The following is a 27,047-nucleotide window of genomic DNA, read 5'->3' as shown; positions in this document are numbered from 1 at the left end:
ACACAAAAAAACCCAAATCCTACTCCTTCCTCCTCCTGTTTGAGTGACAAACACAGAATCAGAAGGGAGACCAAAACAGCAGTTATCTGAAAGCAGGATGGAGTTGTTCTTCCTTTCCCCTTGGCAGTCTCAGAGGGCAAGAACAAACGACTGGAAGATGCCCACAGCCACAGTCAATGGTTTTTATTGAGACAAGATTGTGTATTGTGTAAAGAGCACTTGGCAAACCTCCATCCCACATCCTCAGCAGTCCTTTCTGTATCTCACAGAGCTGCTATTCTCCTGGGGCCACTGTAGGGTCCAAATCTGAGAGGAAGACACAGAAAACATTGATTTAGGAAAAAAGGATGGCACTGGAAGCACCTGAAAGCACTTCAAATCTGTGGTCTTCCCTTCCTGCCTGGGCACCCTCCCCACTGACACAGAGAGTCACCAGAGAAGCAACAGGATGATGTGCTCTCTGTCCTCCAGCCTCTACAATCCCCCCATACACAGCAAGGGAGAAAGGAGGGAACAGAAATGGATCTGTGGGTGTCCAGATGCCACAGAAGATTTGATCTTTATACATGATCATGGGCAGAACCATTTATGAGAACTTAAAATATCATCCATGTGAGACCTCAAAGCCATTGTCAACACAACTGCTCTCTTGCTAACCTGAAAGTAAGAGGAAAAAGCCTACGAGGGAAAACACTACACCATTTCTCCATAGCAACTAATGCTGTGCACCTCTGCAGCCCGGGGTGACACTGTAATGCGGGTGTCAGTGAGCAAAGCTGTGAGCCACAGGTCTGACAGCACATAAAGGGAGCCTGTGGGTGTTGCAGTGTTAGATCTGACTCCTACAGAACTCATGCCAATCCCTGCATCCACCCACCTGCTGCACTGTATTCCACGGATTTCAGGAAGAGTCCAGATGGTGGAGCCATGGCATTTGATGGAAAAGCCCTGGAGTCTTTTAACTCCAGTAATTCCTTTATACGATGAGGTGTTAACTTGCCCTGGCCAACTGCAACTAGAGCCCCAACCATCCTTCGGACCTGGAACAAAAGAGAACACAGCTTAGGAGCTGCCCTTGGAAAACTGAAAGCATCTAGAAAGTTCTGTTGAGCCCAGCTATTAGTACTATTGCACTAACAGTCCACAGTTACTACTGATAGCAGGTCAACCTACAAACCTAATCAGAGTTCAGTGTCTTTCACTCAGAAAAGACTGATAGCACCATGATTTATTAATAGGAGTTTGCTCCTGAATACAGGTACATCATTATTATTACACCTGTAGTTCCCAGAACACCTAATTTCTGGTGTTCCTCTACTCTCCCTAATACTACCAGTTGTTCCTAGTGCCATGCACCCTGCTTCTAGTCCAGCTGGGTGTTAAGAAAGAAGCAAGCACTTCACCCACATAAAGAATATTTTGCCCCTTGTTTTAGGTGCCAGTATCCCAAGAAACATCCCAAGTCACAGCCCAGGCTCCTTCATCAGGGTTCAAACCAGTCCTGGCTGCCCCTTGTATGTCTCTGGTACCACAGAGCTCCAGGAGCATCTGCAGGGATCTCTTCAAAAAGATCATAATAGAATCCTAGAATGGTTTGGTTTGAAGGGAGCTTAAAGTTCATCCGGTTCCAACCCCTTCCACTGGAGCAGCTGCTCCAAGCCCCTGTGTCCAACCTGTCCTTGAGCACTGCCAGGGATGGGGCAGCCACAGCTTCTCTGGGCACCCTCACAGGGAAGAGCTTGTGCCTTATTCTCTAGCAGTCACAGTCACCTCACACCCTGCAGAGGAAAGGTTTTCCTTCCCCTTTAGCAGGGACTGTGTGAACTACTTAGGATCTGCACTGATGGGGGTGACACATTACTCTTGTCTGCAACGAGCAGTGGCACATCATCTTCTAGTGACCAAAGCCGCTGGTAGGGAAGGGACAATTAAAGTCATTGATATGAATTAGATGAGGACCTGCAACACAGTGGCCTCCAGCTACACAGCACTACCTTGGAGCGGGTCTTGTTCTCACCACAAGTAGGAAGCTGAGCAGGGGATGGTTTCCATTTCAGAAACAAGAGCAGCACCCACACATCCGTCTGTGGCAGGAAGCTCACATATATACTGGGAGAGCTGAGCTCACAGGTTCTTAACACATAAGCAACTATGTAGGGGCTTGCTTCTCTCTCAGAAAGTACAAAAAGAGAGAATAACCCAGACCCAAGTAGGACAGCACCAGACAACACCCCCCTGTGCAGCAGAGTGGTATTTCATACACCTCTGCAGGTCACAACTTCCCTCCTTCCACAAGCAGCAAATCCAGACCCAGTGAGTTAGCAGAAGTTTCACACCATGGCCCTCACCTCCTGCATAAGCACCCCTTATACTTCAGCATCCTCCTGGCTAAAAACACTCTTTCCTCTGTATCAATGAAGCTCAGCTCTTGCCAGGAGCTGATCCCAAGCCATCCCAACATCACCATCTCCTAGTCACTTTTGTCCATGCACACTGGAAGAACTGTCCTCCAGGCAAAGCATGGCCTAGACTAGATGTTCCAGCACCATGTCCAGCTGAATCCTAAAAGTCAAAGTCACCACTTCCCTGGGGAGGTTACTCCCCATGTTCTTCTGATGTTTTCCTCTTAATGACCTTTCAAAGTACATTAAGCTCTTCAAAAACTTAATGTAGTTTCTAACAGAATAAACCCAAATCCTCTAAGCAGCCTGACCACAATTACCACTGTTCATGAGAAAGGTCCAACAACCAAGATACGTTTACCCGAAGGCAAGCACTGTGTCTCCCTATGTGCTCTGATCTTACATTGTACTGTGGAGTGCCAAGAGCCTGCCTTTAAGCAGATGGCACAGAGAAGCTGCACAGATCCTGGCCATATGTTATTTTACCCAGCCCTCACTAGAGGTCATCCTATGCTGTGACTTTAGCTTTGATGTCTTCACATTTGGAGTTAGCTAGCATAAACGCAGTCTAATGGTATGCATTTGAATTAGCCATGTGCTTGGTGTCTCCCCTTCTGCATGCTAGTCAGCAAAAACATATACAGACAGCATCTGGGGCTATTTACTCCTCTTCTCTAATAGAAAAGTCCAGTGCCAGCACTTACAGCAGCTCCATGAGGTGAGACCAGAGGTCCATCTGGTCCAGTCTTCTCTTTATGATGGAGGGCAGGAGCAGATGCTGAGGTAGGAGAGTGCAGACTCAGTGCACACAGCCTGTTCCTGTTCCACCCTCACCTGACAGCTCACTGAACAAGGCTCAGAGAGTGCATGTGCTGAGTATTATGGGTAACTGTTCCCTCTGCACAGTGTCATTAAGTAGCATTTCCGTTTCTAATGCACTAAATGGGTTACCAGCATTTTCTCCTTGTCACAAGAGCATCCGATGGAGCAAATCCCTGCTGTATATCAAGCCCTTCTCAAGCACGTTGTTGTTCTTCCCCTGCTCACAGCCAGACACCCGCTGTCAGGGAGCTCACAGAGCATTACTTGGCACAGGATAAAACCAAATTGGGTTTGTCAAAACAGGATAAAAAATAGCTGCTTGCTGTTCCCACAAAACACCCCCTCGCGCCTTCAGAAAACAAGCCCTCTCTTGCCTATTCTCTGTCTCCAGAGTGTGACCATGGCCAGCATAGGCAGACTGAGAACAGCCAACTCTTTCCTAATGAGGTGATCCATTAAGTCGTGGAGAGCTGTCTCCCCTGAGGATAGCACTAAAAACCCCACTGGAGTTATTTCAAAGGAAAGCCAGCAGAGAGCAGACAGCATGGCAGAGGGACAGATCCTGCAGCCATGCCTGCGTAGCTGAATCAGGTCTTCCCATCTCTCCTTTGTGCAACACTGACAATTACTTCATGCTCCAAAGCCAGAAAGCAAAATTCCAGGCAGTCTTTTGCTGGGCCTGGTGCCATTCAGCAGAGCAGGAACATATGTCTGTTGGGTTTCATTGCTCAGACTGCAAGGACAAAGACTGTAGAAAACACAACTTTCCATCCTCCCACACAATTCTGTGATTTTGGACATTCATTTTAGACATAGAATTAAGAGATTCTGGTTCTACCAGATCAACCAAAGAACACAGAACCTCACCTCTCTAATGGTAGGTCCCTGTGTGTGTCACACAGCCACACCACCAGCTCTGCAACAGAGATGGCACTACACAGGCACGCAACAATGATAAACTGATCAATAGTTACAGGTTTGGTTTTTGGAGGCAAAGTGTGTGCTGAATCCAGCCCCAAACTGTACCTGTCGGTAGAGAAATGATCTGCTCCTGAACTTCAACTCCCAAAACTCCAGTCCCCTACAGAAAGGAACAAAACCAGCATTTAAAAATCACATTTCAAACGGCTCTTCTACCCCCCAGAGAAATATAAACCACAGATGAATGCAAGTACAATGAATGAGAAGCTGCACAGCCCTCAATTAACCTGAAGCAGCATCATGAGCCTTTGCAACCAGACTCTTCATTTGCTACTCAGCTCTGGGGTGAAACAGTTCCTGCCTTTTTGTATGTAGTAGTTTTACAGGGCTTCATCTTCTGCCTCACACCCAAGTTAAAATCCAAAGTAAAAGGGGAAGGGCAACATAAAGCAAGGTGAAACTTAGCAACCTGCTAAGGTGCTGCTGCTTTGAGGAATGCAGCCTGATGTCTCCTGGAGAAAGGAAGAACCAACCAACCACAGAAAAACAACTCTACCTTTTTACTAGGAGCTGGTTTGAGAGTCATGTGGTCCTAACAGGCTTTGCAGGCTGAATTTCAACACTCAGCAATGCCTACTGTGACATCCACATGCAACTGGGAAGGGTAGGACATGCAAGTCAGGAGCCTGAGGAATCCAGCTGCAGCATCAGAACACAGGCAGTGGCAGACAAGAAAGCATTCCAGGCTAAGACGGAGCAGGAAACAGCAGGTGGATATTTGGGGATGGCTAAATACTGCTATGCAAAAGGACCTCACCCCCCTCACCACATCTGGTCATATAGATCCCATTTTCCAGGAAGTTCTATGGTAGCAACCAGTAGTCCTTATCAGAACTCTGCTGCATCCTTACAAGCTACTTTGAAACAATTGTGAGGCTTTGCTGATGTTCCATGAACAGCTCTAACACCAAACCCCAATGCAAACACCTCTTCTCAGGAAGAGCCCTGCAGGAAAGAACCTGTATGCACATTTCCTTCCCACAGATAGAAACAAAAGTCTGCTGTGCACATCAGATGTACATAAAAACATGCACACATGGGTTTCATCCATCAGATACGCAAGGAGGGCACACAAATGAGCAGGTTTTCACTTCAGGACCTGTGTGCCAAAGTTTCCATGCTACAATCAGTTCTAAAGTCACTTAGATAAAAGTAACAATAAAAAATAAGCTCACTAACTGCTTATAAGTGCCCCTTATATCCAATAGCATTCCTACAGCAAAGAGAGACAAAGCTTACCTTGCATAACTCAGTAAAGCAGGTATTTCCTTGCAAACCCTCTCCTCTCCTGCCTTGCAATGAGCCCAGTAACTGGGTATCAAAGGGCTGTGGAGATTTGCATCAGGTGTGAGAAAAGCCCTGCTGCAAGATGTTTGTCTGGGCTTCAGAGGGGCAGGCTGGGATTGCTGGAAACACCTGAGTATGGAGAAGGTGCTGCCCAGTCCCTGGGAAAGGCCATAGAAGGAAGGTGAAGCTGGGACAACCTCACTCACAGGCCCACATGGGGCAGCAGGGCAAACAGTCACTGCAGGGAGCAGCTACAAGCTGTTTTCTCCAAGGATTTACAGATAAATTGCTGCTTTTAGCCCTCCCTGTCACGTCTGTTGGCATATGCAAAGGCAGCTCCTGCCCCCAGATTCTTCTATGTCAGGGAATGACAGTGTCTCTATCACTTACCTACACTCTGCTCTCCCCCAGCTCGATGCACATGGCACACAGGCATGTGCATTGCTACACACGTGCAAACACCCAACACTTCAAGGTGACAATTCAGCTCAGCTCTTCAGCAATGCACAAGAGGCAATTTACAGCAACAAATGCCCCTCTCATCAACCTGCACAGACCCTCTGTGGCCAGGATTCTCCTGCTCAGGTCTCTTGACAAGATCTATCAAGTTACAAAAGATGGGGTGAGATACTTAGGAAAAACATCTTGTAGTCTCTGAAAAAGAACAAGATTCTTAAGAACAACTTCTTAAAGAAGCAAACTTTGTTTTTTTCTTGCCAATCTCACAGATAATTTGCTTACCAGCAAAAAATTCCAGCTGTCTTTTTCCCCTTGGCAGCAGAAGCCAGCACCTTGCAATGAATAATACATACCCTGCTCAAACACAGGTGACAGAGCAATCACTCCCTAGGAAGAAGCGATGGGGCTGAGCCTCTCAACACATCCTGAGCATTCAAAAGCATTTTTGTATGGATGGGGCACTAACTCTACTTCCACTGTTGCTGAGCAACTGCATTTGATGGAAGGAATCTTTTTAACAGTTAGCCTTTTAAACAGACAAGTGGTCAATTCAGAAGATTGGATTAAGTTCAGAAAGAAAGGAAAGGACAAGGAAGAAAAGCTGCATTATTGGACTGAGAGACCATTATTCTATGGATTCCTCCCTCCAAAATGGAAAATAAACCTCCTTAGATCAGCCTAGAAAAACAATAAATATCTATTTGTAAGTTTTCAATGCTACCCCAGCCCTTTCATTGCAGGAACAGATCATTCTGCTACTGCAGTGAAGAAATACAGATGCACTTGAGGCGTATTTGCTGTCGTCGTTGCAGAATGGGCAAACAAACACCCAGCTCCAGACTGGATCTGTTCCCATAGGGAGAGGTTTACAGATTAAAAGGAATTAGGACACTGTAATTAAAAACCCCAAACAAGCAAAGAACCCCCCTAACAACACCTCTGCTTTCACATGGGCCAGTCCTACAACCTTCTTTCTCCAGAGCAGAAAATGACAGTCCTGGTTATAACTAACAAAGTCTTTTAAGAGAGTTAAATGCCATTTTGATGCATTGATACCAGGCTTTTCACAGCCATCCCCTACAGCCCAAACATACATTAAATCAATTAATATTGACACTTTCTAACAATGACTCACTATAAAACACAAGTTTGGCTCCATGTGTCACCAAAAGCAAAAATATTCCATCAGCAGCTTGATGCTTTGGATCCAGATTTTAGGTTTGCTCTCTCCCTCCCTCATGAGCTGTTTTTGGCCTCATGTGGGATAGGTTTATGCAGCAAGTTATGCAAAGAATGGCAATTTCCCTTTTCTACATTAAAATCAAAGGGATAAAGGAGCAGATCCATATTCTATCTGAGATGAATCAACTGACAATGGCAGGTCTGGATTTGGAAGGAAACCTGGTTCATATTCACAGATAACTGTTAATGGTTATTTTCAGGTTAGCTCACTGACTCTGCCACTTACAATACTTCTCTGTATCATAAAGGACAAGATAATCTTGTGGAGAAAACATTCACTGTTACTTGTGTCCCCAAACATAACCACACTGGATGGAGGGAGCCCAAGCTCTCCATTAAGCAACAGCAACCCAATAACAAACAGCAGGAATGCAGCCACAGGAAGAACTGAAAGCCCAGGGCTACCCCAAACATAGATATCTGTGTTTTTTCAGCTCTCAGTTTTTTACCTTACATTACTGATGGCAATACAAACCATTCTGAGCCATGGGGGGAAAGAAACAGTGGGCTATTGGCAAGCTGTGGTGAGGCTCTGCTGAAGCTTGGAGCATGGCGCTTACTGTTACAGACAGCTCAGTAGGTATTCAAATGTAATGGAGGGTTGTGGGGGAAAACTACAAAGAAAAGGGTATCCTCCTAATCAGAAAGCAGGAAAATGTGGTTTGGAGACAGACAAGAGCAAGGTTTGCTTTCAAGCTGAAACACAACAGCCGTATCTGTGACAGAAGCCAGCATGAAAGTCAAAACCATGATCAGATGTTAAATACCCACGATCCTTCTGGGAATTAAAACTTGATTTACTGCTAGAGAGAGAATTGATCCAGCCACTTCATTTCAATACTTGCAAGACCTGGTCCTGAAGAAACCCAACACACCACAATCTTTTGTTTATGTAATGAGGAATATTGGACTCGCCTCCATCAGCACCCCCTGGGAAGACAGTAGGAGTTAGTGGTGTGAACCAAGTGGATCTGCATAGCTCCAGCAGTGACTTAGGTGTTGGGTGGGTGTTTTCTGTCTATTTGCAGCCCTTAGGCAAAGCTAGGACAGAAGCAGAGGGGGTGGAAAAATCCCATCCCCTGGGAGAGCTGGTCTTTGGAAACCAAAATGAGTGTAAGTTCTGGAAGCACCTCATAGGAATTGCTCTGTGCCAGATTCTATACATCAGTTTATAACATCCTGCCTTTTAATGTACAAACAACTTGTCCTGTTTCCCTTCCCTCATTCCTGCTCATCTTTTTCCCTGAGGACATGGTGGAGGAGAGGGAAATGAATGTCCTTTCCAAGCCGTCACTAAGCAGAACCCTGCTGACACCATCACAGGGCTGTGAAGCAAATGCACAGCAAACAGGAGGTCAGTTACCACAGCAGTACTGGAAAGCAGCTTTTGAGACAAAAAGAGCAGCAGCTGAGCAGAGCAGCTCCTCAGCTGAGCATCTTGGCTCTCACCTGTGTTCATAGTGATGGGCCAGGAAACCAGAAGAGGGTTGGATGTCCACCTGGAAGATGGTTCTGATTGGACTCTGAAAAGGGGTTTCAGAGCTAAGTGAGCGAAAGGTGCTGAAGTCATGGGTTCCCACCAGGAACTGAGCTGCCTCCTGCATGGCAGGAACATTCAGGTAGCTGAAATGAAAGGCAAAAGGAAAGGAGCATCAGGTGGGACTTAGTATGTTACATGAGTCCAAATCCAATTAATTGATGAGAGGCTTAAACCTGGCACACAGATTTGACATGGCAGCATCGTGGAAACACATTTTGCAAGATGGAGTTTGTCTTCTAATGGTCCAAACCACAAACCAAGATGCCAAGTGACCTGAGGTCAGAAGGTATTTCAAACCCCAGGCTAGATGAGGGGTTGGCAGACACATGCTTCTACCCAAACCATTACCCTGCTGTGATTCTTGTAACAGTTCAGCTCAAATAGCTCTATTGCTGGGTGAAGTGGAGGGCAAGAGAACCAAAATCCTTTGCAGTATCTGGATCTTATAAAGTGAGGATGATATTGCCAGGTAAGAAAATATCAAACACTATGATGGTTTTCCAAACCTTAGATTTGCAACAGCCAGAAGATGAAGTTAGGAAGCAACAGCAAAGGAATGACAACTATCAGAGATGAAGCCAGACTAAACCAGAAGTGGAGATGCAGAAGAAAAGGCCAAGGGTAAAACTCAATGTCAAGTGTCATTCACATTTCTTCATTTGAAGTATCTAGGGCTGTTCAAAATAGCCTCCAGCAAAGGCATTCAGACAGATTTCCTGACACATTTGCTGAACAGATGCTTATTTTTCTTGCTTTTTGTAAACTCCTAAGAAAAGCCTGAGCAAATACACACGATCCATGACTTCAGTCTTCCACATCTTAACAGAAGTCAAAGTGTTTCTGAAGAAAACCAAAATTCACGATGAGATTTACCAACATCATTCATTTTTTCACTGTCTTCAAGAAAAACAACCAGCACTTCCAGAATCCTGGCCACACTGAGCAGCACTGATGACACCTCAGATGGCTACAGAGGTTTACTGTGTATTATGTGTTTTATACACCAGACATGCTCAGTAGTGCACACACACTAAGTTTCTCCACTACCAGCAGTCCCAACATCCCACCTTTTAGTAAGACACCTCCCATTCAGTGTTGGTAATACGCTCACTTGATCCTTTATGTGGTATTGCCATTAACTGCAGTGTCTGGACTAAATGCCATTTCATAAAGATTAATGGGCCTGAGATTAAGGCCCATTGTGCACATACACATGAAATTGCAAAATTAGCTGTTATTTTTCCCTTCCACAGCCCACAGAAAGGAAAGTCAGCAATTTAGTGTTAGCACAATGCCATCTTCACCCCTCTAAGACAGTTCAGATCACGTTTTTCCTCTATTACCCACAATTGCTATTCCAATAGTGGTGCTGAAATTGCCATAACTGGCTGCAAACCTGGTTTTCGACAACTCCCCTTTCTTGACTGCATCTTTATCTCAGTACAACATAAACCAAAAAGACAATAACAAATTATCTCCTGGGGTTTGGTTTCTTTCCTCACCCACTGTTTAATGTGTTCCAAGTTGTTTGTTTTTTCTTTCTAAATGGCACCGAATTTGTTTTTCTTCCCTTGCATATACAAGTACTGATCTGTTAATGACTCAGTGGCTACTCCAAGAATACAAGTGAACACTGAGCCAGATATACCGGTTTGTTATTATAGGGTTGCTTGGAGTCATTGGTCTCACTATTCAAACATACAAGCAGTCAGACAGGGAATGAGAGAGCAGATTTACACACAGTTAACTACCAGAAATAAAACTGGGAAAGAAAAAATAAGACTAAAAAGAAGAACTCTCAGCCTTCATTCTTGTTTCTCTGTATGGTCACACTTATTCTCTGGGATCTGCCAGGCAATGCATTTCTGCCTATCTGCATCATGTCAGAGCACTGCTCCTCTGGCCAGCTGTCTGAATGGGTTTGCTGTATGAACTGGCAAGGTCATCTGAGGAAATGCTCATCAATTCCATCAGGGAGGGACACACAGAGCTGCTGATGGACTTTACCTGGAGTCACTGAATATTTCAGTACTGCTAAGCATGTTTATTACAGGTACCACCATACAATTCAGAAGAACTGGAAGGCTCAGTGAACATAACTCAGTGCACTTGCACCCATTTCAACAGAGAAATCTTGGCAATATGAACAGGGAATCTGGTCTCATGGGGAAATTACCCCCATCCACTTCCCCCAAAAACCAAGCCCTTCCATAGTGCTGATGAGGCTCCTTAGGGATGTTTAATGGAACACACTTACCCTCCCCTAGGAGCCCAGCAGAGATCCCTTTCAAACACTGGGATTTCAGAATGATGAGAGCAGCCCATCAACAGCCGATAGATGTAGGTTCTTGACAGTGCAGAGAAGCGTGCGTGGAAGGTGCTGGCCACCCGGTGGGCATTCAGAATGCTGGGAGAAGAGAAGACAGAGTGAGATGGAGAGAAACATCATACATAGTTCAAAGGCTTTTGCCTGGTCACCACATGGATGGGAACTGAAATGCAAGGGATTCTTTGAGAAACCACACTTAAAATTCATTAAATCTCACTCTCTGCAGAGCCCATGAGTAACCAGTGACCAAGGATTTGCATCTCCAGGCTGCCACAGGCATCTGTCAACTGGAAGAAAGCAGAACAGCCTTAGTATCATCCCCATCATCAAACACCCACCAACTTTGGGTCATCTAGCAACACTTTTTGGGGATGCTCATACCATCACAAGAGGCTAAGACCAATCAGCCCTTCAGCTGAGAAATAGCAATCGATGGTGTGTGTTCTTTGACCCACAGTGAGACCAAACACCTCACCCAGCCCATCAAACCATATTGCAGATCTGGCTGAAGGCACCTGTGCTCCCAGCCATCCTTAAGGCAAGAAGCAGCAACTTCCCAAAGCGAGCTGACCCCTCCAGCTGAGGAGCACACTTTACAAATACTGTGTCCTGCTGCTGCTGCAGATCCAGTGTCCCAAACATGAATGGGAAGGACTCCCCCAACAGCTGATGCCTCTGTGCTCACTCTCAAAGGTTCCACAGCTGCTTGTAGCAGATGGAGATAGCTTAAATGAAGTTGCTTCTCCCCATATCCCCCCACAACCTCCAGCACAAACAGCACTTTGCTATAGCAATGAAAATAAAGGTGCATCTCACCATCACCTACATTGAGTCTGTCTGGAAACAGAACGCTGCACGCAGGAGACCTCCTCACGCATCTTGTGTGCGGAGAATGGCTTTTGGGAATTTCATGTCTATTTATCTTCCACTGACTCTGGGCAGTCAACTCGAGAATCAGCTTTCTAGGCAGCTGATCTCCCTTGTTTAATTCCACAAGCAACGGGGAGAAATCACCTTGTTTCTCTAAGCCAGCACCATCATTACCATCAAACACAGACAGCTTGGTAGCCAGAAGGGAAGGAATGAAAGCTGTTAGAGGGGAAAACACCCTTCTCTCCAGCAAGGGAGATAACAGAGCTTCCCTGTGTTCCTGCTCCTGCCCCGAAGCGTTATCATTGATTTGAACACATCAGCACAGTTTTAACAGGATTTGATTTTCCCTTATCCCAAAACACTGGCTACTCACCACACTGCAGGGAGCAGACAGCAAAGAGCCCCTATTACACAGCACCTCCTCTCTGCAGGTGTTACTTTAGAGGATACCTTTCCTTAGAATGTATTTTTCTCCTGCTGTATGCTCTTCTGTCTTTGGGGTTTAACATAGTGAGGAGAAGGGACCCAGGGCAGTCAAAATATACCATTTGGGACCAAGTAATAGAAAAGCTATTTATTCACTTGGAAAAGGTTGGTGCTCCAGGGATTTTTGCCAGCTCAAGTGCCTCTGGCTCCCATCCTTTGACTGCAAAGGCTCAGACCACAGAAGAAGAAGAAATTAAAGCTGAGGCACAAAGATTTGCAATAACAAGCCCTGGAGATTGCTCCACTGCTATAAACTCTCAGTAGAAATGCAAAAAAACTACATCCTCCAGGCCTGCAACTGAGTTTGAACCAAGGACCTCCAGCTTCTTCTAAACACAGGAATATAGTAATTACATTTATTTTCCCTTGTTTACATGCCTCCACAAGCATTTCATCTATCCTGAGCTTCTCTTATTAACATTTATGTGATTTTTATTCAATAACCATCCTTTCAGTACCTCTGATATAGGGATGCTTTCAGAAAAGCCTAGTTATGCTCCTATCGTCTTCCACGCAGGCACCTTTCCTGCCTCTTCCAGCAGATGCAATTGGTACCAGGGGCTTTTTCTAGCTAGGAATGTCTTTCCAGCATTTATTCCAGCAGCTGCATTTCAGGCCTTGTTAGGATCCCATTATCTGAAAGCCTGCTGGTGAATACAGACTCATGGCATACTTTACCTTCTCAAAGGAGCCTGAATTTCAGAGACTGAAGGAAGAAAAGCCCAAAGCCATCTATCTAGCAATGGTAATTTATTGGATACAAAGATATTCTCCACAAGTACATCCTACAGAAGTTAAATGGCAATTTACAAACAGTGGGAGGAATCTCAACTCTTGTCTTCTTGTCCCTCAAGCAGCATTTACTGGGTGCTTACAAAACTGAAACCAGAAATAGAAGGTGTAAGTCTACCCTATTACCACCCCTACTTAAGGGGCTAAGTCCTCCTGAAGTCACCCCAACTATGAAATAAACTCTGATCTGTGTGGACAAGATCCTTTCAAATATGCTTTGCAAATCTAAAAGACAGATCAGGTGATAGAAGAAACCCATCATGCTACAAAAGGTTATTACTGCTGCTGATACAGTCGGCAAGCTTGGAATCTTGTTCCCCTTCCAAGCTCTATTGCCAATAACGTGTTCTCACAAAGATCCCTCTCTCCATCACCCCCTGCTTGCAACCACATGAAAGTGCTGAGTTTTCTCTTCAGCATTAGGAGAGAATTCTTCTTGGCAAAGTCATATTTAGAGAGGAGGGGATGGCTGCTGAACACACTCAGACTCATGCCCATCACCAGGCTCTTTAATGGAAAGCAGCTGAACCATTTTCAGACCAAGGGAGGAAGGAGAATTAGAGCTGACTGCATCCTGAGAAACCCAAACTCTAACTGAGCAGGACTGTATTGCATTTGATCAGAAGGTATCACCCCTGATAGGTACATCTCAGTTCTTAGTGTGAGATAAAGAACTCCCATCTGTAAGACCCCACTGCTGCCTCCTTTCAGAGATACTAACTCGAAACCTTCTTCAGCAGCAACCCTGTTTGCTCTTTGACTAATCAAAGCATTGCAAAGCTCACTATAACTATGTATTTAGGATTACTAGTATGGGAAATTGAAGGGTCACAACAGTAGAATTCATTCTCTCAGACAGCTTATTCCATTAAACTCAGACAACACAACTCACATGTTCTAAGCTTAAACTCAAGGGAAAGGCACCGAGATTCAGTGGCTGGTGACACACAAGAACAGACTGATTATTACAGTGGTATCCTCTGGCTGTAAAATCACCTAGTTTTGCCTCCCAAACAACTGCGTTAGTCCTTTAAGGAAGGAAATCAAAACTATGACCTACTTCATGTGCCCTGTAGCAGCTAAAACATCCAGAAAGGGTTTGATTTCCATAGATTCTGACCTAGTTTTCAGGCTGAGCAAAAAATAACTAAAATCCTGCACAAGTCAAATTCTATTTCAGAATCTTTTCTTCTTGCTTTAATTGACACAGCAGCCTGGAAAGAAATCACCTCCAGCCCCTCAGCAGATGCGCTGGACTCTTCACACATATGTCAGAGAAGGTGAAAGCTATCAAGGGACATAACTCACAGATATTAAGCTGCAAGTTAGCTATCTTGAGAGAAGGATTTGCTTTGTGTTCTGGCTTCTCAGCACAATCTAGCTGTTACTTTAAGAGGCAAATGGAAGTGCAAATCTGTCAAATCACTGTCAAATCTCAGGTTTGGGATGCATGATCTGACTTGTTTCTGGATGGCTGTCTGTGAGCTGTGCAGTAAAAGCAGTGAAATCAGTATTTGCTTTGCTTTCAGGTACCCACTGTGAAAAGTTTGCTTTCAGGGAGACTCCACCAACTCTGCAAACTGCTAAAACACATTTTTGCAAATAAGGTGTGGGGGAGAGCAATTTCCCTTACACACTTCTGGGGACTGACAGGGAGGCATTTCTAATGGTGGCCACACTCTGTAACAAGCCCAAGCAGTGTAACGGTCATCACACACTGCCCTAACGTTGAGCTCACCTACTCCAAGGCATCACAAGAGGGTCTTATGGAGAGACAGTAACAGTGAAGCCAACACAGACAGTCAGAAGATTGTCAGGATCAAAGTGGTGTGGCCCTATCCTGTCCACAAAACTGTCTGAGAGCTGTTAAAGGAACTGTAAACACCCAGGGAAAAGGTCAGTTGGAACAACATAATGAACAGTCACTAACAGGAACTATGTGGCTCTAGTAATAAAGCTCTCTCAGTGCCTTCCAGCTCTCTTTTGTGAGCTCAGATTCCAAGGATTTCACTTCCTCTTCCCCTTCACCCTCTGATGGCTCCCTTGGTACTTGTCTGGAGGTGAAAGAATGCAGCGAGCTCCAAGAGAGCAGCTGCAGCTTCTGCTCCAGTCACTGACCAGGCTGAGAGACTGCAGATAAAAGGTCCCACTGTATTTCATAGAATCACAGAATTATTTGGGTTGGAAAGGATCTTAAGATCATCCAGTTCTGAACCCCTGCCATGAGCAGGGACACCTCACCCTAGACCATGTTGCCCTAGGCTCTGTCCAACCTGGCCTCGAACATTGCCAGGGATGAAACACTTACCACTTCTTTTGGGCAACCTGTTCCAGTGCCTCAGCACCCTACAGCAGGTTTGAATGCTTACAACATGATTTGAAAGGTTAAAGCATGCGATTCAATTGCAGATCAGCACCTCCTGCAAAGCATGCCACACTTCCAACCAACCCATACTAGTTCACTCTTTGCCCAGCATGTGGAACACTCCTGGGAAAAAGCAACACCATCATTTATTTCTTCCTCCTTCAGACCCCAAACTACTTGAGCACCTGTGCATCAAGAGCTGAATTCACTGTTCCCCAAACCTTGGAGAACTAGAATGCTCCCCTGCAACACTGAGAACAGATACAACTATAATGTCAGTCCTCAAATCCCAGGCCTTGCTATGTCAACATTTGTGTCAGGTCTTGTTTCACAAAGAGATTAAAGCAGACTAGCTGAAGCAGAAGGGGGAAGAACACCTCATAGTAATGTTGCTAATTCTTGCAATAATCCAGCACTGGGGTGGGGAGGGATGGGCTTTTTGGTCCTGGGCCCTTACTTTGGCATGAGGAGTTTCTCTCCATAATCTTCCTTTATGCACATGTCACCAGACATCAGAAAGACTGAAGTCTGGCACCTTGCATGACAGTTCTTCTGCTCACCTAAATACCTCCTGTAGATTACCCACCTTCTTGCACAACACTCTGAAATGCTTTGATACACTCTTCCATACAGTACCTCACAGAGGTTCAAATCCTGGACCAAATCCTGGGCAATCTCTGCCTTGAAGAGCTTAGTGTATGCAAATAAGACAAAGCAACAGAAGGAGTAATAGACCACAGCAAAGCAGTTGCTGGCAAATGGTGTGTTGATTCTATAACACAGCACAGATTTGGTTTTTAGTCTTAAAAAGCCCCCAGTGTTTCATCTGATTTACTCTTTAACCATAAAAATGCACCCATGTCTGGGGAAGAACACAAACTGTCTGACAGCTGACAGAGAAACTGCACAACAGCTTGGGAAGGAAAGCAAAGAACATGAAATTCAATCCATCTTCTGAAAAAGTCACAGGGTGTAGAAATTACTCATCTAATTGATGCAAATTCCAAACAGAAACTGTTGGTTTAATGATCATTTTTTTCTGCATTTGAGGGTGGGCATTTATGCTTTGCTCTCCTGCAGAATAAGCTCACTGGGACATTCTTCAAGTAGTAACTGTAACAAGAGGAAAGAAGGAAACAGGAAGAAGGAATGAGTGTTCTCTGTAGGTTGTTGTATCAACATTCATAGGCAACACTTCCTAGTCATTAGCAGTTGGGTGTAGTATGAAAATGACTTTATCCCATTGAGTAAAACATCAAATCTTGCTACAAAAATATTCAACTGGAGTTTTTGATGTCACTTTTCCAAACAAAGTAGTAGCCTTGGTTTAGCAGGGGAGAAAAAGGGGCTGATGACAAGGGAAGGGAAGAGCAGACTGCCAACACTAACAGCAGCTTTATTTGCTTGTTCTTCATCTTTTTGCATAGATACAGGTGAGAAGCAATACTGCAGCCAGGTTTTTGCTAAGTGCTAATTCAATAAACAGAGGATATTAGGGAATTTGGGGAATAAAGCAGCACTGAAAGTTAAATATTAGTGTTCCAGCTCATGTGTGAAAGTAGAGTCATCCCATTGATTCAATACTTACATGGTGAACCCAGTCTCTCACAACTACTCTTGTTTTAGGGATACCAGCATAGATGATCTAACAGTAACAGGGATCTGGTGGTAGCAGAAATACCCACGTGCAAGGGAATGGTTCAGCAACATATATAACAAGGGAAAATAGATCTTGTGGGTGAAGAATGAAGATCATTGCTGCATTTCCTACTTTCTCCAACAAGAAGAAAAGATTCTGACTTGCCACTAACTTACCAGATTGGCTCAGGCTTCAGGTGGCGATTAAGACCATGGACAAGCTGTTTCTCATCAAAAGCTGGCTTCCCTGGAGCCCTCTGGATGTCAAGATGAGCAGAGTTGCAGAGTGCATGGACACCAGTATCTGTGCGGCTGGAGATGTGGAACTTGACAGGAGCAACAGGCTTTAGGTTCTGCATTGCCTTCTAGAAGCCAAGATGAGATGGGACTCATGAATAGATGACTTGCTTCAAGCTAGCTAAGAAAAAACATCCTCCTCCTTGCTAACCATATGTCTCTATTACTCACACAAAGAAGTAATTGGGAGTTTTACTGTGGGCTGCAAACAAAGACATGGAGAGAAGCCTGTTTGGGGGACTTCTAGCACCAGTGGCTTCTCACCTTTGGTCCTGACATTACCTCAAACAGAACATACAAAATGCCATATGAGCTTCCTTATGTGCACAAAATAAAGTAAAATATATTATCTGCCCATCCTTTATATAATTGGATGAGTGTGAAAGGGGACAGAGAATTGCCCATTTAAACCCAGACACCACCCCTGCAATTTACTGCTAAGAACTGGACCTGGATTGCTTCAGCAGATCTTAAAGTGCTGCAGAATCCAAGCCTTAAAGGGCTGGAAAGAGCACACAGGGATGTCTGAATGACATCAGCCAAGACACCTGAAGGAGCTTAGGCTGCATCCCTTGCTTCCAGTGCAGGCCATAACAGTGTCAAATACTGCAGCTTATTGCTGTGGACAAAAGTTCCTTTCTATCCACAATAGGAGCAGGGCTACAGAGAGCAACATGCTTCCATTAACTGCTGGGAGCAGAGGAGAAGCCAGGGACCAGATGAGTAGTAGCATACACTGATGTAATGCATTTATTAGTCCCACTGAGAAATATCAACAGATCTAAGAATCAAGACACAGCTCATAAAACATGCAAGTAGTTGAGGAGCTGACATTGAGCTATCCCAGCAGGTACAAAGAACCACAGGACAGACACAGGCCACTGGCAGTCACAAGGTGGGATTTCCTTGTATTTGCTGCTTCCACAGTTGCATTAATGCAGGACTTGGCTAATTCTTGACAGTAATGTTTTCTTCAGGAGCTAGTGTGGCCTTAATAGTCAGGTGATGCTTCACTCATGCCAAGACCTCTGCCACGGCAGGACTAGAGCAGAAAACTACCAACATTATTTATACCATCAAAGGACTTATGTTTTATAGTCACAGAGTTTAAGCTTATGGGAGCCAAAAGGCCCCAGAATTACACTGCAGCTGAAATGGACTGTAAAAGTTAGCAAACTGTACTGAAACAAGCTGAACTTCCTATTCTTAAGGCAAGGGGAAGAACAGCCATTGAGATGCTCTAGGTTCTGCCTATGGATTTTGGCATGGATTTGCTGGAGAGCCCATCTGTGGCTTGGCCTGTTGTTTCCCTTTCCCAGCTGTTCCTATCCACACAGCTGGCTTTTATCTCCCCACCCTGTTTCTGCCTTTCCATTCTGCCCACTAACAAAGGACTGGAAAAACAACCGGGTGAATTACTACCCATTCCTGCTGGGAAAGTAAATAAAACCCTGCTAAATGAGTCATTAATAGGGTGTCTTTTAATCAAGATGCAAACACACAAGAGAGAGAACAAAAGAGATGCTAACATGGTTAATTAGGTAGTACATACTGAAGGGTCTGTCCAGACTGGCCTAAGTTTAGTAAAGCCAGGGTAGGTTTTGGTAAAGGACAAACACTGGTAGGTCAGCAAGTTCATGGAAAACCAGTGTTAAAACCATCATAGGTTTTACGTACAGTAAGGTTTTAAAGTAGGTTGCTGGGCTACTGCAAAATACAACTTTTCTCTTTGTGAGGACAGGCCCTTAGAAAATCCAATGTAATTGGTTACAGGGAATGAGTGAAGCAGATCTGAAAGACTGAAAACAACAAGAAAAGGCAGAAAACCAGGTGAATAGCTAAAAATTTCTTCCCCTTTCCTATCTCCACTCCTGAGTAGTGACCCAGTCTTTGAGTTTCATTTGGTACCAAGAGTCAACAGTTTGAACTGCTGACTCACAAACACCTTCCAGACTCCTACTATTGAGTAGAGAGGATTCTGGGCTCTCAAAAGTGTACCCTTAAAATGCACAGGAAGGTAAAGGGAAACATTTAATAGAGCTGCAGGGGAAGGCTTAGGAAACGGAACAAAATGACCCTATCTTTTCCTCTTCCTAATCCTTCTATTTGGAGTTCACACGTGGTTACAATTAACAACAAAAATCTTTATCACCCTTAACCAGACAGAAATTAAATGAGTTTTCTGCAGTAGACCTTGGCTTGTGCCTCAGCAATTTGTCTTAAAGCAGAAGCTGCCTTCTAAGAGCACAGTTTCTGCAAATATATGTTTGGGTTTTGCAAGCTCCTCCCTTCTTCCACCCTCTTCTCCCTCTTCTTAGCACCTGCTGGAGGCCTTTCACTGAACCAGATCTCATCCATTTTCATTTTGCCTTTACTTTCTGAGTCATAGCATTTCCAGACAGCCATATTCCTGGAGCAGCAACAAGCATCCCAGAGTGTCAGTTTATCCTCTAACACGATGCATACCAGAGATGCAGGGGAAAGCATTAGTTGCATGTAGTAGGTCTGTTCTGCTAACAGGTTTCATTCACTAAGTACTTCCATATTTTGAATCATGCTGAAGTTTCCACTGTTGTGTGCCAGAATGATACAGATCCACATTTCATTCCTATTCACAGCTCAGTTCCCACTCTTTAAAAATGCTGGAGAAGCAAGATGAAGAACAGGCCCACTGTTGTATGCCACCTATGGTGAGGAAGCAAAAGTTCACCTGCTTCTCTCCATGAAGTCTACATAAAAGATCATCAGGATACTCAGCATCTATCTCTACAGGCACTAGGAATGTTTTTGAATAACTGTCCATTTCTCTTTTAAAGCAGCTGAACTGTACAATCCATTAGCTGCACAGACACTAGGGATTGCACTGCATTGCAAGGAATGCTGCACAACTTAACTTACAGGTTGCTGCATTCTAATAAATAGTAACATGCAAGCTTCTGGTTGCAAGTCATCACAGCCTCACTGATTCAATGGGTGCTATTTCAAATGAAACTAATGAAAAATCTAACTCATTTTTAGTGAAATAGATAAAAGGTGAAGTGAAAGCCACTGGATTACTATTGAAACAAGGGTTAAAGATAACAGTTCTCTTGGTCCATTTTCCTTTCTTCCTCCACCCCTCCTTTTTTTTTTGGGGGGAAGGGGGGTTGTACCAAAGCTGCCTTGCATAGTAAGGAGTTTGCATATATTCTTTTTCTCCTCTCCTACTCCCCCTTTTCCTTTCATGAGGAGTAATATCTGGCCTTAGCACAAGGCTGCTGGCCAAACAGAGCTTCGTGTGGGGAAGATTAGTTTTGGGCAGCATTCACTAGCACAATGGGAAACAGCACACTCAGGAGATGTTCAAACCAAACATGAAAGGGAACTTAATTCTGCAGATCTTAGCAGGCCTTGCATATGGTGCCTGTTAGCACAAGCAACATGTTGCTACTCACTTTAACAAAAGGTGCTACACAGAAAATCTTCCTTTACAGTAGGGACATTTGTAAGAACTGAGACCAGAGCATAAAGTCCTGCATCTTACATCTTTCCACAGGGAACTGGAGGAGCCAAGTCACAGGATTCAAACTTCCCCATCTGGGAGGCAAGGTCTGGAACTCTGTTTTGGACCCATCACTAGCAAGCTGGGCTTCCAAATACTTTGCCTCCAAGAAAGAATAAAAGTGATGCCTGCAAAGCTTACCCTCCTCAAAGCTGTATTAAAAGCTCTGCATCTGTCCCTGAACTAAAACAAGTCTCCACTTCCACCAGACAGTCCCATAGCTCTGTTACATAGCAGTACTGAGGGCTACAAAAGCTTGCATCCTGCAGGATATAGTGCTTTACAGCGACAAAGGGTTACAGACAGGCCTTCTGCTCAGCCCCAGCCCAGCTATCTTACCTTTCCCCACAGAAGACTGCAGCACCACACTCACAAACCAGTTCATTACAGTTCTAATGACACAGCTGTTGAAACACAAGGTCTACACCTCCCAGGTTATTTGCTTGCCTGCAACTGCAGACAAATGTCTGAACATACTTTGAATACAATAAGGATCTCATTACAGATTTAATTTTGCCCTTCCCTTCAGTTGGCTTCCCGGCTTTGGGAAGCTGGGAAGTTCCAGGCTGCACAGAAATGGAGGAAGGAAGATAAATTCCTACAGGCCCCAGAAGTTTTCTATTAAAGCTGCTTTAAGACTTCCCATGTGGTTCTAATAGACACAGCTCTGCTCAGCAGTGCCCAGCATCAATACCACCACATGAAAGCAAAGCACATATCCCAGAACTGGCCTGCAAAGTGCTGATACTATGAAAAGACAACACCAAATAAGTTTATCTTTTTCTTTTTTTCTTCTTCTTTTCTCCTTTAATCACCCATCCTACCCATTGGCCTGTTAAAACAACGTTACTTGGATAATGCAAAACAACTGCTGGGCTCACCCAAAGTCCGGCGCCTGGGGCTGAGACACTGGATGGTTCAGAGCATTTCGATAGAAAATCCACTGGGGCTCTTCCTTCAAGATGTGCACAGTATTTATACACTTTCTCCACACTGGTCTCAGGCAAAAAGCCATATAAATACTCCCACAGAACTCTTACTCAAGCCATTAATCCATCACACTTTCCTTCTGCAGACCACTTAGCAAGAGCGTGCAAGAGCTATCACCCTCACTCAGCAAACCAAGGCATGGTGTGGAAATGGCCTGGCCACAGAGTAGCTGGCTGGGACACCAAGAAAGAGCTCCTGGAGCAGCTCTTCCACAACTCTTTTCCTTCAGCAGACAAGGATTGAAGCTAACGCAGAGCATAGACTCACACAAACAAGCATGGTGGGTGCACTGCCTTCAAACTGCTACGGTTTGTGATCTCAAGTTAGAGAGTGACTGAAAATGGGATCTGAGTAACAGAAAGGTTGTATTAATACACAGGTGTGAGCTCACCTGAAGCAATCTCAATCAGTCTCTGTTCTGAGCAGGCACAGCCTTCATTTTGAACTACATGATGCTTCTAAGACAAGAGAAATAACCTTCCTTTCAGTCCTGCCCTGCACAGGAACATGGGACACTCCAATACTGCTCTATAAATGCAGCTCAACAGCAGCTTGTAACTAAATTACAATTGGGTTACACAAACATCCAGGTGTGCTGAGCATTCACCCTATGCAAGAGACCCACTTCCTACTCGCTGGTGTAACAGTGGGCCTTTCACACTGCTGCTGCACTCACTCCGAGCCCAAGCAGCACTCACATCCTGAAAGCCATTCTTACATCCCTGAAATGCCTGGGAGCAGCACAGGAACAACAGTGATGACAAGATCATAACTTTTTTCCCCTGGGATATTAGAAGAACTCCAGAAGAATGGAAACCAAGTATTTTTTTTCTTCCTTTGGAACAATGGATATCCTGGCATGCTTTGTTCTGCAAATACCTACCAGAGATATCCTCTCCCAGGAGGACACAGGACTTAGAAGCAGCACAGCTCAACCAGCTCAGAACTGAAGCAGTTCGAGGACAAGTGGAAGCAAAGCCACAAGCACTGATAAGAAGCTCACAGGCATAAATCCCTTCAGATGTGCCAACACCTGAACAGGGGCTCTCAGAATCAGAGCTCTGCACTCAGGTGTCTCGATTTCAAGTCTCAGTAAAGGGGTCCAATCTTTAGCAGGGTCTAAATGTGTCTGTCTTCACCCTGCCTTATTTCTCCCACCTGTATACTGACATAATTTCTGAACATGACTGTTTTGAATATTATAGTGTTTAATCCTATGCAAGTGTCTCTTATTGAGTGTCAATCTAAAAACAATACCTACCTTTGGTAATATCTGTAACTCAACAATGTGACCCTAAGAAGTTTAATGACAATATGATTAGCAAATGACCTACCTCCAAGTAATTCTGGACTCCAATCAATGACTGATCATTCGAAGTCTCCATAACCCCACTGCAGAGCAAACCAAATACAATAGTTAATGATATATCTCAGGACCCAAGGACTTCACAGAGAGCTCCCCAGCACATCCAGAAGTTAATGGGGACAGTCATCAAGCCATTTGCTATAGCATGACCTGGAGGCTGGCACAAAGAGCAGACAAATTACACTAGAAGAGAAGCTGCAGGTAGAACTGTTTCAGGGGCAGGAGCTGGTTGCCTGTTGCAGGTCCCTTTCTTGCAGGCTCTGTGGATGTCATAAGGAACTAAAAGGCCACAGTCTGTGGTGAGCTTCCTTCTCTACTGAGAAGTCACAGCCATTCACAAACACTTCTGGAGTGCAGAGACATATCCTGAGGCTAAACCCAACCTACCTGCCACTACTCAACAGTAATTTAGGTCAGTACCCACAGTGATACAGACCATGCACTGTAAGAGTTGTGGGGTTTGGCACATGATATTCTGTGTAATCCTCAAGAAAACAGGCACAACTCCCTGGGTTGGAGCTGTGCAAGCTCTCTCACACGCTTTCTTTGCCTGTAAACAGGCACAGCTACACATGTGGGATGCTTAAGGCCTGAGGAAACCCAGCCTCAGCTACCAGCCTGCAGGACTCAGCCCACAGACCACTTGAGCTGCATCCCTGGAGCAGCACAAGCATCTGCACCGCTGGGAACCGGCCACAGCACCGGACACCCACTAACCACCACCACCACTGCAGGAAGCAGCGGCTTGCCCTCCCTGAGCCCCAGCCCGACATCACAAGTTTGCCTTCCTCCTCCATCCTTTGATGTTTTCTGTGTCTATTTTATGCGTTTCCTGCCTAAACCATCCCCTTCCTAAGGCTTCTGTGCACAGCAGAAAGCACAGCCCAGCTGCCTGCCTCACCTCTCAGCACGGGTGTAACCCTCACCTACAGCACCACACACACCCCTGCCTTCCCCATCACCGCTTAGGGCTGACTCCCCTCAGGAAGCGATACTTCACCTCCACCGCTCCCAACGAGGATGCAGCCGAGGCACGTACCTATATCTGGTGCCCAAGTACTGAAAGAACACCAGGTACCGTGCTGGGGCACCCACCACCATGGCTCCAAGGGCTGCAGCCCTGCGGCCTTCCCCCCCCTCCGCCCCGCTCCCCTCAGCCGGCTTCCCCCCGGCGGCCCGCCCACTTCCGCCGCCATGAGGGGCGGGCTCGCTGAGGCGGCGGCAGCGCCATGGAGCGGGGGTTTACCTCAGGAGCTGAGCGCTTGGGAGAAGGGGGAGAAGGGAGAAATCCCTCTTGAATCCTGTGGTTTCTCGTCCCAGAGCTCCTCAGACATTAAGTTTCCCTGCGGGCAGGCTGGGTCGGTCATCGGTTTCCTTTACGTTGCCGTTCGCTGTTAGAAATGACCCGAGCAGGAGTCAGGTTTGGGGTTTTGTGCCCGTTTCTAAGGAAATTGAACCTTTGGGCTGTTCTAACACACTTGTGGTCCACTCCTGAGTCAGATAAGCCATCAAAAGTGGCAGAGCAGGAAGGTAGCTCCCACAGAAAACATGGTTTATGGGGCTGGAAATGTACAGTGTGAGGCATGGTGAGCACCCCTCCACAATTCACTGGTGGGTTTGGGACTGGGGACTCAAAGGCTTGGATGTTCCCAACCAACAGGCCAAGGGGAATGGCTTGAACCTGCCCGAGGGGAGACTGAGCTGAGCTCTGAGGCAGAAGCTGTTCCCTGTGAGGGTGCTGAGGCACTGGCACAGGGTGCCCAGAGAAGCTGTGGCTGCCCCATCCCTGGCAGTGCTCAAGGCCAGGTTGGACACAGGGGCTTGGAGCAGCTGCTCCAGTGGAAGGGGTCCCTGCCTGTGGGGAACTGAAGGAGCTTTAAGGTCCCTTTCAATCCAAACCAGTCTGATTCAATGACACAGTGAACCTTCTCCACATGAAACTGCTCTCGACCCAGCCAGCACAAAACATCATGGCCATTTCAGGTAAGCCATGTTCATCTCTTTCGGCCTGTGAGAGGATGTGTGTGGGCTACCATTTACTGAGGGTAAATAATAGCTACAGGGACAACAATAGGCCAAGATAATGATAATGAAACAAAGGCTGCAGATGTTCTTCACAGCTATGCTCTGTGTTTTAAAATCTTCCCTTGTCTTTCCCAAGCGGCAGTATCTGTATGTACCATCAATAGCCCCAAACCAGTGCAAACAAAGCCCAACTCATTAGCAAAACAGGGAGAGCAGCAGAAAAATCCCTGCCTCCCTCATATAAACCTGGGATCTGGTTTGAATAGGAAAATCCAACCGGCTTTCAGCTCGCACAATGGCCTCCAGAGTGTTTTATAATGAAACTGATGATTCTCAGCTCTAAAGAGGATGGTAATTTGTAATCCCTCAGCCTGTGCACACACACACAGGCAGAAACATCCCCATGCTTTCATCTTGCTGGGAGAACCAAAGGAAATGGAAGCGGTGTTGATTTGACCTTATGGAACTGCATAAAACAGAGGCCACCAGAGGTCACCTTGCTCCTTCTCCTGGATGGAGGGGATTGAGGGGCTAATTCCTTCTGTGTCTCGTACCTATGTTAAAGTCAGTTTGCTCATACGCTGATGCTTCTGGTTGGGCCTGAGCAATGGGGCAGGTCTGGGAGCTCAGATGGAAATGGAAGCCTGCTCTAGAGGTGGCTCTGGGCTGGTTTGTGTACAGAAACATCACTGAACATCTCATTCCATCACGGCTCAGTCCGTGCCTGTGGTAAGGCCTCATCATGATCCATTTAGCTGTGGATTCAGATGCTCTGGCCCTTGTTTTCATTGAGGGCTGTGTTACATGGAATGCGTTCTCTTAAAAGGTGATGATTTACACTTCAGGCCCTTCTCCCAGTCTTAAACTCCTATACAACTTGAAGTGAATGATGTGGTTTATACTGTTCTGTCTGTGGTGCTCGATGGGTGGAGGATCAGAACTAAACCCATCATCATTAGCCTTGTTTATCCATTTCCACTGCTCTCTCTGTCTTGCAGCAAACACGATCTGTTTGGCCGGACCCACAGGCCCAGATGTCTTCCTTCCTCAGGTGATTACATTGGCTCCAGAGGAGTTACTGCAGATTTACTGCCCGGCTGATGGCAGCAGCAAATCCATTGCGTATAGAAAATGAAAACTAGATTCAGTAATAACAAGATTGATGCCAATCCTTTTGACACTGCCACTATCGGATCGTGCTGGACACTGATCTTCTCCATCAGCACGCTCAGCTCTACGTGGAAATGGCGTCCGCCCCTCAGGCCGATCGCTTGGCATGAGGTGATGCACGAAGCATCGCTGCCAGGGCCACAGACACGCTTCACACCGTGCCACGGGTGCCCTGTCACAGCCCACCCTCGCTGGGCAAGAGGACCGGAGGCCCCGGGTGAGGGTCCTGAAGGGAGCCGCGCTTCGCAGGGACACGGACCCCTCCGTCCCTCCCGTTCGCTCCAAGGCTCAGGGCTCCAACGGGACCCTTCTGGCCGCCGGCGGCCCCAGCCTGGGCCCGGCCCAGCGCGGCCTTGAGTGCCGCTGGGCGGCGTTGGGCGGCGTTGGGCTGCGTTGGGCGGCGTTCGGCGGCGCTCGGCGGCGTTCGGCGGCCGCGCTCATC

The 27,047-nt window shown here is 45.8% G+C and overlaps 2 protein-coding genes across 4 annotated transcripts in view; one reads left to right on the top strand and one right to left on the bottom strand.

Moving 5' to 3' along the window:
• INTS11 (integrator complex subunit 11) overlaps positions 1–21,238 on the top strand; it is a 41,437-nt gene extending 20,199 nt beyond the window's left edge. The window contains exon 18 of one of the 2 annotated variants that reach the window (XM_034068483.1): positions 21,049–21,238. The gene's annotated coding sequence lies outside the window, so the exon portion shown is untranslated. Of the gene's footprint in view, positions 1–11,288; positions 11,360–21,048 lie in introns of those variants that run through there. The other variant, XM_034068484.1, reaches the window with a different exon arrangement.
• On the bottom strand, positions 169–24,527 carry PUSL1 (pseudouridine synthase like 1). 2 transcript variants are annotated; one of them, XM_005143701.3, is made up of 8 exons: positions 24,450–24,527; positions 23,379–23,436; positions 17,394–17,581; positions 10,991–11,140; positions 8,643–8,816; positions 4,251–4,305; positions 878–1,040; positions 169–306 (listed from the first exon to the last, which is right to left on the bottom strand). In XM_005143701.3, the coding sequence occupies exons 1-8, from the start codon at positions 24,509–24,511 to the stop codon at positions 275–277; spliced, it is 882 nt and encodes a 293-aa protein (XP_005143758.3). In that variant the 5' UTR covers positions 24,512–24,527; the 3' UTR covers positions 169–274. The 2 variants fall into 2 exon arrangements, with proteins under 2 accessions (XP_005143758.3, XP_030900183.2); XM_031044323.2 differs by lacking the exon at positions 8,643–8,816.
• Positions 24,528–27,047: the final 2,520 nt, after the last annotated feature.

The sequence above is a fragment of the Melopsittacus undulatus genome, chromosome 12 (genome assembly GCF_012275295.1).
Source record: "Melopsittacus undulatus isolate bMelUnd1 chromosome 12, bMelUnd1.mat.Z, whole genome shotgun sequence".
In the NCBI taxonomy this organism is placed as follows: Eukaryota; Metazoa; Chordata; class Aves; order Psittaciformes; family Psittaculidae; genus Melopsittacus; species Melopsittacus undulatus.
The sequence above is the reverse complement of the archived record's forward strand: the minus strand, read 5'-3'. Positions and strand labels throughout refer to the sequence as shown.

Excerpts from the sequence above, each read along its gene's own strand:
- PUSL1 (XM_005143701.3), bottom strand. The coding sequence starts at position 24,511 with ATGGTGGTGGGTGCCCCAGCACGGTACCTGGTGTTCTTTCAGTACTTG. Across the intron at positions 11,141-17,393 it reads CTGAAGCCTGAGCCAATCTG|CATTCTGAATGCCCACCGGG; the intron begins GTAAGTTAGTGG and ends CTCTTCTCCCAG. Across the intron at positions 4,306-8,642 it reads GCCCATCACTATGAACACAG|GGGACTGGAGTTTTGGGAGT; the intron begins GTGAGAGCCAAG and ends TCCTTTCTGTAG.